The sequence below is a fragment of the Phalacrocorax aristotelis genome, chromosome 23 (genome assembly GCF_949628215.1).
Source record: "Phalacrocorax aristotelis chromosome 23, bGulAri2.1, whole genome shotgun sequence".
NCBI lineage: Eukaryota > Metazoa > Chordata > Aves > Suliformes > Phalacrocoracidae > Phalacrocorax > Phalacrocorax aristotelis.
The window spans coordinates 5,797,882-5,813,771 of record NC_134298.1 but is presented as its reverse complement, the minus strand read 5'-3'; the positions used below and the strand labels follow the sequence as shown (position 1 = coordinate 5,813,771).

Below are 15,890 nucleotides of genomic sequence, written 5' to 3'. Positions count from 1 at the left end.
TTTCAGGTTTCCATAGTCTAGAACACTTTTTCAGATTCCAGGTTTTCTCCTTTATGTAAGCACAATCTTTAGCAAAAAGCCGATCACAAACCCAAACAAAATCAGCCTTCTGCAGCTGCTGCTATTCAGTTTGAAAAAGATACTGTCATCGTTGCCCACAATTCTGCTGCTTTACTGAGCATTGCCTTGCATGTCACTGACTCTTCTCCCTAGCTGAGCTAACATTCTTAGCTGTTCCCTCAGTGGCTCTGCTCTGGCCTCTAGTCTAGTCTGCAGGAATTTTGTTCGTACCTGATGTAGTTCTCCTCCATGCAGAGCTGCTAAAACTTAAGACAGAGGGGAAAGATGGTTATTGGGTGCTGATGACTCTTCTTGGCCTGATGACTTCTTTATAGAGAGGCACTTGTGCTTACGAGTGTTACCGGTTTCTCTGATTTGCACTAAACTAGTCCATTAACAGCTTTTCTTTGCTGGAAACTGCTTGTGGATTAAATGAAGCTCTTGGAATTTTGTTGTTTATTCTGCCTTCTTATCTTTCCAGGAATGGTGGACTCATCTCTGGCTGAATGAAGGGTTTGCCTCCTGGATTGAGTACCTGTGTGTAGATCACTGTTTCCCAGAGTACGATATCTGGACTCAGTTTGTCTCTGCTGATTACACACGAGCTCAAGAGCTTGATGCCTTAGACAACAGTCATCCTATCGAAGTAAGTTCTGCCTTTGCCATTGATTGTCTCCCTTTTTTTCTTGTCAGCTGGGTTTAAGCTTTTTTCCCCGATTAAGAAAAAAGGGAACTTTGGAGTCATTCACGATGCAAAGGAAAATCTAAGGTTGCGTTTACACTTTGTGGATTTTCCTCTACTTGAATTAGTATTTTGGAAGTGAGGTTTGAGGGTCTGAAGATGGCTCCTTCTGGAGTTTCTCCTGCTCTACTGACTTGAAATGGCAAAGTTGTGATCGGATGTCGTCATTACTTGTTTTGTTTTGGTTTCTGATCAAAGTGGGTAGTCTTCTGCCCTTGAGCACAGTGAAGTAGCTACTGACTTACTCCAGTGCTTAACCACACAAAGTGCAGCATAGTCCAGAGCCCAGGCTACTAAACTTCGCTGGGCTTGGTCTGGTTTCCTTCTGAGGCCACCGTAGTTGTTTCTGCGGTGTACTCCCAGAACTGTGAGCGTGATGCAGTCAGTCTTGAAATAAGTGGGATCTAGCCAGGCTTGCTGCTTTGGAAACAAGGCAGTAGTTCGGTGATGAAGAGAAGGCAGCAGCAGTGAGCTCAATTACAGCAAAACTGGGACCTGTGCTAAACGAATATTCCCTTGTAATTCCTGGAGATCACCATGGAGGAGGTTTCAGATAGCTTAGGGAATGTTTGATGTAAGAGGTGTTGGGACGTGACCTTGCTTTGTATAACAGGTCATTTTAGAGTGCCTTAGTGATGGAGTGCAGTTCCTGAGTATGTGGTGTTCACTGTCCCAGAATTAAACAGCTTCCACTGTCCTTTTGCTTTTGGGCAAGTGTTGACCCAAAGGACTGAAGCAAGATCCCCAAGTCTATTCCATTAAATAGCAAAAGCTTAGTTAAAGAATGTTTAACCTATAAACCAATCCTAACCCAGCCATATGTGAATAAGTTTAGTGACTGGGTGGAGAGATTCCGCTAAGACACTTTAGTGATGGATAAGCATGTGCTTTCTTTAGTGAGGAAAGTCAGCTCCTAACAGACTAGAACAAGCAAAATCAAAATCTTACAGCAGTTAAAATTGTTCTCACTGTTAATTATTCTGTTTACCGCAGGTCAGTGTTGGCCATCCATCCGAAGTAGATGAAATATTCGATGCTATTTCTTACAGCAAGGGAGCATCTGTAATCCGAATGCTGCATGACTACATTGGTGATGAGGTAAAAAAATTGTGAAAAGGCCAAATGTAGACTGTCAAATCTTTTTACAGTTAAAAACACCATTTACAAAAAAATTTAATTCTGCATATTCTATATTTTGAAAACATTTTTCCAATTTGTATTTGGGCTCTATTTGAACTTACCTAGGAGAAATAAGATAGTGGGAAAATATGGAAGGAGTTACAGGTGTACATACTGATCCTAAGATTCCTCAGCCGATCTTGAATGTAAATGCAGCGCGGAGGGAGGATAGAAAGGACCTCCGCTCCGGTGCCATTACATGTTCAATTGTATGTTCCTAGGATTTTCGTAAAGGAATGAACTTGTATTTAACGAAGTTCCAGCAGAAGAATGCCGCTACAGGTAACTGGTGGTTATTATATCCTTAAGAAAAGTAATTTCTGGAGACAAAATTTGTAGTGCTAAAGTGATGGATTCTCAGCTGTTTTTTCCACCTGAGGTAACTGAAATGCAAGGAAATAATTGCCTTGTTTCCAGTTCCATAGAATGTGTCCCCTGCACAGCCAGAATTTAGGATCCTCTAGGGGTTCTCTATCTCAGGAGTGCGCGGCTGAGATAATCTGAAAGGGCTGCGTTTACCACTGATAATGGCATCTGTGCAGTAATCTAATTTAGAAATAGAGTATGTTGATTTACCGTGTAAGCCTTTTGCAAGCTTCCTTTTGCAGTATTGATCGCATGTGTAATGAAACAGTTCAAAGTCTTGTCTGACATCTCACAGCACTTCCTTTACTTAAACCTTTTTTGCGTATCAGGCATAAATGTGGAAGCGGCATGTTGTGCTCTGTCAGCCAAAAGCAGCCTGTGTTTGGTCAGCTCTTTTGACGTAATATATGAAAAACTTAAGGAAAAGATTCTTCTATTTACCATTTTGGACATTTAATGCTCATTTTTATTATACTTTATCACAACGTGTATTGATTGCATTTTTTAGTAGTAAAGAAGCTTTCTTTGCCCCTCTCTCCCCCGTGAGTGGGTTAAACGGCTTCCTTTTTCTTGCCTACCATCTGTTACAATTCGATAAAAACACAATCCAAAACACAAAGGGCAAACTGGAGTAATAATCCAGCCTCCCCCCATCCAGTGCCCATTTAGTGTCTTTAATGGCATCTGACATGTCAGGGCTCTGGGAGCCCTTAGTCAGACTTTTCTTCTGCAGAGGACCTCTGGGAAAGCCTGGAAAAAGCTAGTGGTAAACCCATTGCTGCTGTGATGAATACATGGACCAAACAAATGGGATTTCCGCTCATTTACGTGGAAGCTGAACAGGTAAATACAACCGTGCGTTTTCCAGCGCTTCAGATCAAAAGTTCTGCCTTTAACTGTGTTTCAGGATCAAATTTAGTAGTACCCAGTTATTTAAAAAGTTCCCTTTGATCGGGGGGCTGTACAGTGGGTTGCTTTGTTTAGTGACAGATCTGTTTCTAAAGGTGGGGAAGCGCAGCTCGCTGAGGAACCCGGTGCAAAGCGATGGGGAGTTATTCCACAAGCGCTCTAGATCATGTGCTTGGAGTTTGCTGACATAGCCCGTTCGCTCTTTGTGTGTGAAATGTGTGCTGGGGGGAGGGAATATCTGACTTAGCTCCCCTTGCCACATATTTTTGCTTCTCACTCCAGTTTAATTATGCTTATTCTACAAGATTGCAGGGTGAGGGAGGATTACTGGCTGGAAGCTGAAGTCAAACAAAGTCAAATGAGAAATAGGGCGTGTAGGTTTTAACAGTAATACTGATTAATGCGCTGGAATGATTCTTGAGGTAGCTCCTTTTTCTGGAGGAGACCAGTTACTCCATTTAACAGAGGGCTCATGAGCTTCTGTATATCACAATACATTCAGATTAGATGTTCTGATAATTCCTTTTTCTCTCCTTTTCTTTTTCTTTTGCTTTCTTTTCCCCCCGCCCCCCTTCAGCAAGAAGACGACAAAGTGTTGAAGCTAGTCCAGAAGAAATTCTGTGCCAGCGGACCATATACTGGTAAGACGAGTGCTGAGAGTGGGGGCCGAGTGTTCGTTGCTTTTCATGCAATGGCAGCAATTTTGAGGTGAAGCAGCCGCACTGCAAAGCGGGCAGGTGCTTTGCGTGGATTCAGGTGTTAAGGAATTTGTTAAAACCTTAGCAAATCTAAGGTTGAATGCTCTCACACGTGTGGCTTCCATGTCCTCCTTGCCTGGAGAACGGCATCGATCTGCAGTCTTTGCTTCAGTTTTCATTCTGAGATGCTTCTCTTCTGACGTCCAGTTTGAGGCCAGTGCTGCCGTCAGAGGAGCTCTGTAAGCTGCTGGATTTATAGTAGTGCTGAAATAAAAATGCCTCATATGGAAGCCAGCTCTGTCTTAAGACAGATTCCACCCGTCCTCCGTGCTTATGGCAATTAAAACATTTGGCTTGAAAGGTGATTTCAAGATTCTTGGTTTTTTTTAAACTATAAAACCACTGTTTTCTTTCAGATTTGTGCCTTTTTAGTTTTAAATTTAAGTAACCTTGCTTAACCTGCTGCTGAAACTTGTTTGAACATCAGGCAGAGTTTCTCAGTGTTGTGTGCATACTTTTTTCCTTAGGCTTTCCTTTTTATTGTTTCTTCTTTAGGGGAGGATTTCCCCATGTGGATGATCCCCATAAGTATTTGTACAAGTGATGACCCCACCTGTGCCAAAATGCAAATATTGATGGACAAGCCAGAGCTCACCTTGGTTTTGAAAGACATCAAACCAGACCAGTGGGTGAAGGTGAGTTGTCACAAAGGAGATCATCTTGCTGGGAACAGGTTTGATCGTCGCTGTTATGTTCCCTTCCATTTCATTTTCCTCTTCAGTTCCCCGCCCCTCCCCCCCTGTGATCTTGTATTTCTTATGGAGGGGCCTCTCTGTGTATTGAATTTTGGCTCCTCTCTGTAACGCTTGTTTAGTGTAGGCCTTTGCCTTCCGAGAGTAGTCTAGACAATGTAAACTTGAACCTTTTAGGAGTCTGAGCCCGGAAAAACAGTGTGCAATTAGAGGCAGCTTTTGAGTTGAAATGTGGTGGCTTTTCTGGTATCCCGTGGCAACCGCAGTTTAGTCGAAGTCCATCCTGAGCAAAAATAGTGCTGTTTATCTTTCATTAGTGTGAAGGCTTTTGACTGGCCAGGTAAGTACAAATCTGCAAGGGAAAAAATTCACTGTTGCAGCTTCCTGCAGACACCAGTCAAACGGAATTTAAAAATTCCAAGCCAGCAACTGGCTGAGACTCTTGCTGTATGAACTCCTGAGGTTGAAGAGTAATTGTGTTTAAGCTGAAGCTGGACTCTGAAAGGTGACTCTGAAATAACATTAAGGGTTAGTCTCTTTTTAAAATATTAATCAAATCTTCCTATTTAACTAACATGGGCATTCCAGCGATCAGGCCTGCGTATTCTCTTGAATCAACAGATCTCTCTGGGTCCTCCCTGGTAATAGAGAGGGGAATGAAATGAATGAACAACCCTGAAAATGCCCTGTCTAAATGAGGGTAAAGTTTGATATTTCTGCCCGAGAAGGTAACAACCCAGCTCAGTCCAAGGTGAATCTGTGGGACTGCTGGCTGCGAAGGTGGTCAGTCTGCAAGGATTTTGGTTAAAGCCATAGTCCTGACGACTGGCAATCGGACTGACCGAAATCATAGCAGCAGCAGCAGCAGAGGGGGTGACTTCCTGATGAGCTCGGCAATGTTTTTGGTTTATGCCAGGTACTGCTGTTCAACCAACCACAGCATTGACCGTCTACAGCAAAATGCTAGTAGGTAGCTGCGAGTAGCCACTGTAGTTTGTCAAGCTCACTGACCATGATTTGCTTTTCCGCGGGGCAGAGGTGCTTGCTCTCCTTTCTTAAGAAAATGGTTCTCTCTCAAAATTGAACGGAGCAGGTTGTGGGAGAGAGGCTACAAAAGTTAAGATCCTAGCACCTGCAGTCTCCTGCCTTTTATCTTCTCGGTGCGTGACTACCCTTACGTCGGTTAGGAGTTACGCCTAGAAGAGAAGTTTTTCCTTTCCTCCTTGCTCCTAGTTTTAGCTCTAGGCTCTTTGTCAGCTCCCTCGTGTCTTCTATACCTCTTAGTGAGCATTTCTGCTCTGAAATATTAAGTCTTATGATTTGGTTTTTTTCTTTAAATGGTAGTGACTGACTTCTGAGCTGTGATGCTTTGAGAAATTTCTAGTGGTCCAAAACTAAAAAAAAAAATAATTTCCTTATTTGTTCCTTACTTTTAATTTTTTTACTCTTTTGGTACATTTCAGTTAAACCTTGGAACAGTAGGGTTTTACCGTACTCAGTATAGCCCGGACATGCTGGAGAGTTTAATACCAGCGATCAAAGACCTCTCCCTACCCCCTGTGGACAGGCTTGGCCTGCAGAATGATCTTTTCTCTCTGGTAAGCAACACTTTACTGTTCTGTCTAATAATGAAAGCTACAGTAACTGCAGAAATCGGTGTCTGAAGAGTCAGTCTCAGTTTCTGGAGGCCAAGTGCCTTTGGGATTACTGCATACATCTAGCTATTAATTAGCTTGACAAGTTCTAACTTGTATTGTAAGGCTTAAACCGTATGGAAGCAGCCTGTCTATAACTCCTGCTGTATGGTTCTCTGTAGGGGTGTATTATACTATAGGTTTTCTTACAAAATTAAGTGTTTTGAGAACTTGCTTTCCTTTAAGTCATGAAAATAAGGATATTTTAATGACCCCCTCCCACTGGAGGACGCGGCTGTTGGGATTCTTACTGTGTAAAAGCAAGGGATTACCCCCAAAGCAGGTGTTGCTAGCTCTGAGCCATTAGTTACTGTACTCTATTTCAGACTGCACTTTCTTATTCTTGCTAGCCAGCAAGTATATGGAAACTTTTAAAAACGTGGGTTTGATACCCTGCCTGTCTAGCTTCAAAGCTCGTAACTCTTGTCATGGCTTAGTCGAAGGGTTTGAAACTGTAGCTTGAGTCATTTCCCAGATATTGCAAGACTAATGGGACAAAAAACCTGAGCAAATAATACGTGTAGGAACATTGTGCGAGACTCCTATTTTGTTTTCAGTTTTAATCATGGTTTTATCGTAGGTGAATATAGCTTAGATAATAAAAATTGATCTTCTCTTTTTCCTGTACCATAAATTACTGGTCTGGTTCCAGATTAAGAGAAATCTGAGCAGTCTGGTCGGAGATACCTACTGTAGGTATTATCAACTGCACTAAGTAGAGACGTGTTTTCATGATGCTGTGAAGCAGTTAACATAAAATTTTCCTGGCAGAGCTGGAAAGGCAGTACTACTTGTACTAATTCAGGGAAGCAGGAAGCAAAAATGACTTCTGCAGTTTTACACTCTCAATTTAATGAAGAGCAAAAATTAAACCTCTAAATCTTTACAGTTTTTGGTTAAAATAAGATTTTGGTGGGTGTAGTATCTGGCTGAGAGTGACTCTGGGGATTTGCTTTTTCTTGCCAGCGCTGCCGCAGTTTTGTGAAGTCACTTAATCTTCTGGTCTGTTTCTTGTTTGCAAAATGTGCTTATAATTATATAGGCGTCTCCTTGTAAAGTGCTTACCTGGGTATAAAAAGCATTGTGGGCCGTGAGCAGAGAACTAAGGTGCTTTGACTAGTGTTAACTCACCTTGGCACAACCCCACGACAGAGAAAATAGAGTTTATGTGCAAGCTGTGCAAATTGAACAGGGACAACTCTAAAAATAATGTGATGTGCTATTAGATGTCTTAATTCTGTTTGGCAGTAAGATTAATCTGTGTCTTTTCCTCTCCCAGGCCCGAGCTGGAATCACTAGCACTGTAGAGGTTCTAAGAGTCATGGAAGCTTTTGTGAATGAGCCCAATTATACTGTGTGGAGCGACCTCAGCTGTAACCTGGGGATCCTCTCAACTCTCTTGTCCCACACAGACTTCTATGAGGAAATCCAGGTGTTCGTGAAAGATGTCTTTTCACCAATAGGGGAGAGACTGGGATGGGACCCCAAACCTGGAGAGGGTAGGAAACTTTATGCTGTGAAATCTGGTAGTGGTTTTGGAAAACTCGTGTGTAAATAAGCGATCAAGATTTGGAGAAAGGGGAGAGAAGGGAGGAAGAGGAGCCTGAGGTAGGCATTCAGGGGTACTTTTGTACTTAAAAACAGACAGACAAACACAAAACCCCCAGACAACCCTCTGTTATCAGGGGCAAGTTAAAATGGTAAAACTTTTCCCTACCTATTAACTGACTGATAAAAATTCTCTGCTCTAGCTTTGCATCTATTGGAGTGCATGAAACTTTAGTTAGATTATAAGGATGGGAGGCCATGTATGTGCATGTTTACTTGTCCTAGTCAGTGCCTTTGTGGACGCAAACGGTTAATGTTACTGACTTAGCTCAGGAAACAGGCCTAGCCTTTTGTATTTGGGTCGGAATCATCTTCTCCTGACCCTCTTGCTGTTAAAAAAAAAAAAAAAAAAAAAAAAAATTAAAAAACCCCAAACCAACGTGTTCTCCAGCTGGCAGCAAGGATAGTGAGAAAAGGCCTAGTTTCTTTAGATGTCTTCAAGCATGTGGAAGGATTGTTATACAGCTCTGCCCTGACCACTCTAGGTGGAAGAACGCTTAATTGCTGAATTGTGTCTCCAAATAATAATTTTTCTTCCTCCTACTCGCTCCTTAGGTCATCTAGATGCCCTTCTGAGAGGTCTGGTCTTGGGCAAACTAGGAAAAGCTGGGCACAAGGCAACATTAGAAGAAGCCCGACGCCGATTTAAGGACCATGTGGAAGGAAAACATATCCTGTCAGCTGATCTGAGGAGTCCTGTAGGTTACTGTAAATTTTGGTTCCCAAAAGGCTGTTCCCGCTCACTTAGCGCTGTGTGCACTGAACTCTTGTATTTCCAAGAATAGAGAGGCTGGAGGAAACCAGTGTCGAGGTTTGAGAACAACTGGTTTTGGCAGAGGTGGGGGGAGCTTGGTTAAGTCCAGTTACGAAGATGACGATACAGGGGAGCAGGGTACAAACATCCTTGTGTTTCTTGAATCAAGGAAGCCTCATCTGCCGCGGCCAGTACTTAGTCATAACTAATAAGCTCAGCTGTACCCATATTAAATGCCACAGAGCAGCTCTGGTCTCTAGATTGTGTTGCTTTTTGGGTTTTGAAGACTATTCAGATGCAGTGCTGAACCTGAGCTGACTTCTACTCATTTAATCCATCCGTGACCAGCCTACATCCTCCAGGTTTAAAAGGACTGTCGTAAACCGCAGGGGTCATGGAAGAGCTTTGCAGGTGCCAGCTTGGCCTGGCAGAGCACAAAGTCTAACTATGGTGGATATGGACTGAGTGTATTTGAAGCACTTACTGGCTTGGCGTTGCGTGGTACAACGATTTCTTGTTCTGGTGTTTTGCTGTGGTTGAAATGGCCAGAATTATGCTGAAACTGAGGAAGAGGCAAAGGAGTTGATGCATCTTTAAAATCCAGTCTTAAAACACAAAAGGGATCAGTGCTGGTATCTTCCAGATCTGTTCACTTGTCTGAAATCTAACCCAAATATGTAGAAATTGATTGTTGCCTTTCTAAAAGTGTGGTTTTTGAAGGACCTTCCTTGTTTATGCTCTATCTTAGGTATATGTAACTGTTTTGAAGCATGGAGATAGTACTACTTTAGACACTATGCTGAAGGTAAGTGCACGCTCTGTTAATACTGCCAGCTCATGCAATGAAAAGCTAAATATTGCACCCTACATGTTCCTCTAAGATGTAGTTTATGTGCCCACAGGCTCAATCCCATGTTTTACGGATGATGTGAACGCTAGGGTTTCATTATGGTGTTCCTCGGTCCGTGCGTAGTGTGAAATTGCCACCTAGTGGATTGTTGCATCTCTCATTTTAGGATGATTTTTCATTGCTTGGAGGCACGGTCCTACTTGACCTTATATAAACAGTGGTGAAGATCAGTTTATTACTAACGGTACTTTCCGCTGATGTACATGTAATGAGGTCCGTAATGTGGGTAGCTGCAGGCTGATTCATGGACAGGGTCAATTTGTCACATATTAGGCTTGAAGACTAATCTAGCAGCTCTGGCGAATGCAGCAAGTTCAGTAGTGCTGGGTAAGAAGTCAGCATTAAATACCACGCGCTAATGTTATTCACTTTGGCTTTGAAGCTTCACAAGCAAGCAGACATGCAGGAGGAGAAGAACCGAATTGAACGAGTTCTTGGAGCCATCTCTCAGCCAGAACTGATTCAAAAAGTTCTCACCTTTGCACTTTCAGTAAGTTATTGGAAAAGCTTCCTCTTCCTTACCCCTGAGAATGACGAGTGCTTTCGGAGCACTTGCTGGAGCGCTGTGCGCATATAACACGTAGAGTAGGAGGAATAGCCGTAATGCTTAAATCTTTGAGTTGTGTCTTAAAGCTTGGGGCGGGGGTGGGGAAGCTACGCTGATGGATGCAGCGTAGAAATGCATAAAGCCAACGTGCTGTATTTGTTGAAACAGTCTTAATACTTGTCTACATTTTTATCCTCAGGAAGAGGTACGTCCCCAGGACACGGTATCTGTTATTGGCGGAGTAGCTGGAGGCAGCAAACAGGGGAGGAAAGCTGCTTGGAAATTTGTAAGGGACAACTGGGAGGAACTTTATAATCGATATCAAGGTGGATTCTTAATATCCAGACTAATAAAGGTATGTGCAGCTGTGAGAAAAGTCCTGCTCGCATACATGACTGAAACGAAACTGTTCTGTCTGAAATGCTGAACGCTTACCCTCGCTTAATGTTTTTTTTTTCCTTCAGCTAACAGTGGATGGATTTGCAAATGATAAAATGGCTGCAGAAGTTAAGGTAAGAAATTTTAATTAAAGAAGTGAGTCTGTGACAAACATTGTGTGTAGGCACCTGATGGAAGAGCCATGAGTTTCTAGGCGGTTTTTGGTTATGAACTGTGGCTCTGCCTCTATTTTGACTGTTGCCTGGTTCCCGAATTGCACCGCTTTAGCTTGAGTTATCTTATTGAAATGTCTTAAATTAGCATTTTAACAAAGTGATGTCCAACTTCTAGCGGTTTCTACTTTGTTAGCTTCAGTCATTTAAAGGTTGTATAAAAAAATCCAGCATTGTTCGTGGCAGTGGTTTTGAGATGCCCCAAAAGGCAACCTTTAAAGATAATTCTAGCAAAATTCGTAGCTGTGGCAACTTCCATAGTAAGCTGAGGCTCACGCCAGCATTTTGTTCCTCCCCAGACTGATACGGCCCATTTGGGGCTGACTCTGTTAGCACCTGGGGACTCCTGGGGGAATGAACATGGCAGAAATTGGCTAAATTCCATATTATAGGTCCAAGTTTTATGTGGTCATTGCGCTGTGTACCAGGAGCAAGGCTTTGACACAAGGCAGACGAATGTGTTCGCAGAGAGTCTGTCTTGAAGTGGGTGGCTCAAGGCGGTGTGGTTTCCTTACTGGGCTCAAGCATCCCCTCTGACTTGGGAGCGTAGGCGCTGGTCTTGGTAGTGTTTTAAAAATACATGTAGGTTTTATTATTCACTCTTTGCCCATGCTTTTACAAGGACTCCTTGGAAGAAGAAACTTAAAGATACGGCCCTTAATTACCACTTTCCTGTTAGAGAAACGCTCAGGAGGAATTCTTATTTCAAAGATATGCTAGGCCATGAGCTCTAGCTATCTTTTTTACCATCTAGTGGTCTCTTCTCAGAAAAGATTTAGTAGCATAAGTGATTTTACAGAGAAATCTTGCACTATAGTTCATTTTTTTCTTAGAGAACACTTCCCATTTACCAGAACAATCATCCATAACTAAATAACTGCTTTCCAAGAGAACTTCCTGAGACAGTCTACCTAGCTTTTAGCTGGAGTACTTAATGTGTCTGAGTCTCGGTGTCACCTTGTAGCGTGCTTTAGTGTGAGGTTATCTGCCAAATACCGGGAAAAGCCTGCTTGTGTGAAGCCGGGGGATGGCTCCTGGCTATGCCAGCTTATTCTACCCTTTAACTAATTGTAAAGTGCAAAGTCACAGTCGCCTCTGGTGCAGTTGCTTCAGCTTCAGCTATTTGCAGCGGATCAATATTGTTGATTCTGGAGGAAGAAATGTGAGAATATTCAGCAAAACTCCTGAGTGCGGCTGGTGCTTGGCGGTCGTTGCGCAGCTTGGAAAGAGGCCGAGGCAGAACGCTGAGAAATCTGATACCTGGACAAATGCTTTTGCAAAACAGCCTTAGGCTTCCGTTAGTGTCTTCTTCCAAGTGTCCAGAAATACACACTTGATTTGCTGCTCATTTGGTGCCTCCCAATGAGGGACTGAATTCATCTCTTCCAGTGCCACTCGCTGTCCCTGGCAGCGAGGCCGAGCCGGGACAGGAGGCAGCGTTTGGGCTCGCTCGTGGAAACGCTACCGTGGCTTTCCTTTAGCAGAGAAGCGGAGGCATTTTGCTGTTCCCACTCCGTACTTGGGGTGACGCGTCTGCAAACTCAGCAAGCACGCTGCAAATTTTTCAGGGTCTGTAACGTCGGTGGGAGCAGGTAGCACGAACTCGAGTCAGACAAGGAATTCACAAAAGCGTTTCTATATGACCTAGGGAATCGGGCGACTTAAAAATATGCTCTTGCCTATGCCTGTTTATACCCTTATGGATGGTTGTCTGCTTTTTATCCAGGCCTTCTTTGAGAGCCACCCAGCTCCATCGGCAGAACGCACTGTCCAGCAGTGCTGTGAAAATATTCTGCTGAATGCAGCTTGGCTGAAGCGGGACGCCGAGAACATCCACCAATATTTTCTGCAGCGCAAGGCCCCACCAGCCATGGTGTGAATCTGTGCATGCCACTGCTGCAGTCCTGCTGCCGCCTCATGGGGAGAGGGAGGAGCTACCCAACAGCTGATTCATATGCCAAGAATTTGGAGTCTTTTTCTCAAACCAACGGGGATTGGACAATGAATGTAGTTAACTGGTTCCTGCTCACACTCCAGATTTAAATTCTATTAAAATTATCAGCAATTCAGCAAAAAAAAGAAAGAGAGAAAAATCTGTAAATATGATAGTAATAAAATAGAGCATAACAAAACTGTGAATCTTCCTCAAGCCTTGTCAGTGGTTAAAATATTTAACACCCCCCTCCTGACACTCTTATTGACAGATGTTCTGTTTTTTTACACCCTCCCCCAGCCCTCCCCAAAAAAAGGAAACCAGTGGTTTCTAGGTCAGTGGAATTTTGTGGAGAGCCTGGGGCGAGAATGGGTTAACGCCTCTGAGCGTTGTGTGGAACAGGTGACTCGGAACGGCAGTAGCTGGTATAACGTAGAGTCTGTGCATCATTCTAAGCGCGAGGTTTTGGGGAGATGTTCCTGCAACCCCCCCCCCCCCCCCCCCCCCCCCCCCCCAATCCGAGGATAGTAGGTTCCTTCCCTTTTGTGTTACCTCTCAGCAAAAAGAAAAATGTTCTGTTGCTCTTCGGTTTTTCTCCTTGGTTCCACTTGCTGATGTCCTTCTTAGAGATAACGGAATTGTAAGGAAACATCTTTCATAGCCACATTAAATAAGAGAAAGATTCATGCAATTTTATTTTGTTTTTCTTACTAAATTGCACCCTCAAAATGCATGCAAATGAGGAGACGACTACTGTGTGGCTGGTTCTCCCGGCTGCTGTTAGGGCAGGTCTCTTCTATTCAAGACACCGTTACTTGTCTAAAAGATCCAGCTTGTTCAATCTCCTCGTGGCCGTAGCAACACTAGCTTTTCGTTCCTTTCTGTGATGTTGATGGTAATTTGATTCAGAAGCCTTAAATTAGTGATGACTGGCGTGATGATGAAGTCGTAAGCTGTGTGCCATCATTTACTTCACAAAGCAGCGTGGTCTACTAACCAGACACAACACCCTCTAATACAAAGGTTGGACTTCCATATTTTTTTCTTTTTCTCTAACAGGAATTCGTATTTGGTGTGGCTTAACTGTATTTCAGAAGGTCATCAGACTAACTGTCAGACTGCTTCCCTGGAAGTTTTTTGTGCTATTGTTTAAAAAAAAAAAAAAAAAAATTTAAAACAGTTGGCGTTAATAAAAATGTCAATGTGAAATTCACGTCCTGACCTTGTGTTCTGTTTGAAGCCTGAACGAGCGTTGCTGCTTTCAAAGGACCTAAACCTCTGAGGGAACAGCGGAGGGCACGTGTCGATGGTGCCTTTAACAGCCCCAAGCAAACCCTTGTTCTCGGCCGCCTCTTCCGCTGGCAGTGCTAGCTCTTAGGGCAGCTGGACGAGCACGTTCCATACCGATCGTAAGTAGATCTTGTGGAATCGGAATAAAGATTGGAGTCATGCACTAAAGAGCTCACCAGGACAGAACTTGGAAGGCAAAGGGAAATATTTGCAAATAAACAAATCTCTATGAAACACCTGAAAAGCTGAGGGACTCTGCAAGAGGGGATAGCGTTGTGCAAACGCTGCTGACGCTATCCGCGATGAGCCGGGGCAGGGATACGCCCCCGAATGGGGCAGTTCTGCGGGGGTGCGATGCTCTTGAGCAGCCATCGCTTTGGTTGGTAGCCCGAGGGCTAGTGCGGCTACATGGTCAGAAACGAGACTGCAACAGGAATTCGGTTTGTCCTCAGTCGTATCTGTTAACTTGACGGATGTGTTTTCCTGCTGTCAGCACTGCAGAGCCGATGTAATTTCAGAGGAGTAAGCTGATTTCTCTTCTGCTTCTTGCACACTGACAAAATAACATGCAAAGTTGTGATTCCAGCATGACTGGTGATGTATGAAACGAGAAGTACTGTAGCTGCAAGTTGAGGTGATTTTGTTTTGACTTTAAACAATGCAAATGACGTGCAGCGGTTGAAGGAGAGTGACAGAAATAACAGGCTCGTGGTCAGTGAGCAAACTGAATAGCCCGAGCAGACTGACTAGTCCTAGTCTCTTCTGCATGCAGAGAAAGTAGATTTTAATTCTTCACGAAAGTAAGTTTGGGATTTGCCCACTTAATTTGAAATATAGATATTTTTTTTTCCCTCTACTGAAGACGAACGGATGCTCAGGAGAGGGCCAGGACCCGGGCAGCAGGGGTTAGTGTGGGTGAGGACAGAGGTGAAGCGGGGCTCGCGTGCCGCTCAGAGGACATCGCCCACAGGAACTGAGTGCGATCGCTAGGGCTGCCGAGGGTGCGGTGTCCCAGCAGACGCTGGGGGTACCTAAATGCTGCAGAAGCTCCCTTTTAACAAGGACTCCGCTGTATCTGTTCAAGTTAAACACGTCTGAAGAAACCTCGACGTATTCTTTCTTCCCTCTCACGCAGTTTCAGCGGTTTCTGTGTCAAATCTTAGATAAAGACCTAAACTATGTAGGTGATAGTGGGGTCCTTTTTTCCCTGTACAGGCTTATAATGGAAATAAAAGCAATACAAGTTCTCCAGCAGCAGGAGGAGGAGTTTGCCTCCATGTCTCCTATCACTGTCAGGCATAGCAAGATGGTCCTGGGCATTGAGCGATGACAAAAACACATTGATTCTCGCTCACAAAAACATTGGGGTGAGAATCTCCTTCAACGCCTGGAACAGAAAGGTTTGCTCAACGATTAAACGTACCGCGTGCGCCCGCTCCTTCACTGAGAGGGTGGTCGGTCACCGGAGCCGGCTCCGAGGGAGGTGCTCCGGGCACCGGGCCTGCCAGAGCTCGGGGAGGGTCTGGACGATGCTCTGAATTAACGGTTCAGCAGTAGCTGTCCTGCGAGGAGCAGGGAGCTGGACTGTCATCCTTAGGGGTCTCTTCCAGCTTGAGGTATTCCATGAGTCTATGTTTTGTTGTCCCTTTAACTTACTTTTTTTGATGCAGCACTAGTATTCTTTAGGCTTTAATCTTGGCACTTAGAAGTGAAGTAACCTTGTCCTTTTGCCTTCTGTTTCCCCCTATCCCCCCCCCCAGCAAAACCCCAAAAAGCTCTCTTTGCGGAGCATCCCCCTGCCTAGGAGGCAGCAGAGTTGTTCCAAAACAAACGATGC

The 15,890-nt window shown here is 44.0% G+C and overlaps 1 protein-coding gene across 1 annotated transcript in view; it reads left to right on the top strand.

The window, feature by feature from the left end:
* The window catches only part of NPEPPS (aminopeptidase puromycin sensitive), a 39,593-nt gene extending 25,617 nt beyond the window's left edge, over positions 1-13,976 (top strand). The window contains exons 10-23 of the mRNA XM_075116643.1: positions 542-706; positions 1,796-1,900; positions 2,203-2,263; positions 3,081-3,190; positions 3,834-3,897; positions 4,510-4,649; positions 6,170-6,304; positions 7,680-7,899; positions 8,564-8,706; positions 9,511-9,567; positions 10,055-10,162; positions 10,419-10,574; positions 10,684-10,731; positions 12,557-13,976. Of these exons, the coding sequence (XP_074972744.1) occupies positions 542-706; positions 1,796-1,900; positions 2,203-2,263; positions 3,081-3,190; positions 3,834-3,897; positions 4,510-4,649; positions 6,170-6,304; positions 7,680-7,899; positions 8,564-8,706; positions 9,511-9,567; positions 10,055-10,162; positions 10,419-10,574; positions 10,684-10,731; positions 12,557-12,709 (1,665 nt within the window). The 3' untranslated portion in view covers positions 12,710-13,976. The remainder of the gene's footprint in view (positions 1-541; positions 707-1,795; positions 1,901-2,202; positions 2,264-3,080; positions 3,191-3,833; positions 3,898-4,509; positions 4,650-6,169; positions 6,305-7,679; positions 7,900-8,563; positions 8,707-9,510; positions 9,568-10,054; positions 10,163-10,418; positions 10,575-10,683; positions 10,732-12,556) is intronic.
* Positions 13,977-15,890: the final 1,914 nt, after the last annotated feature.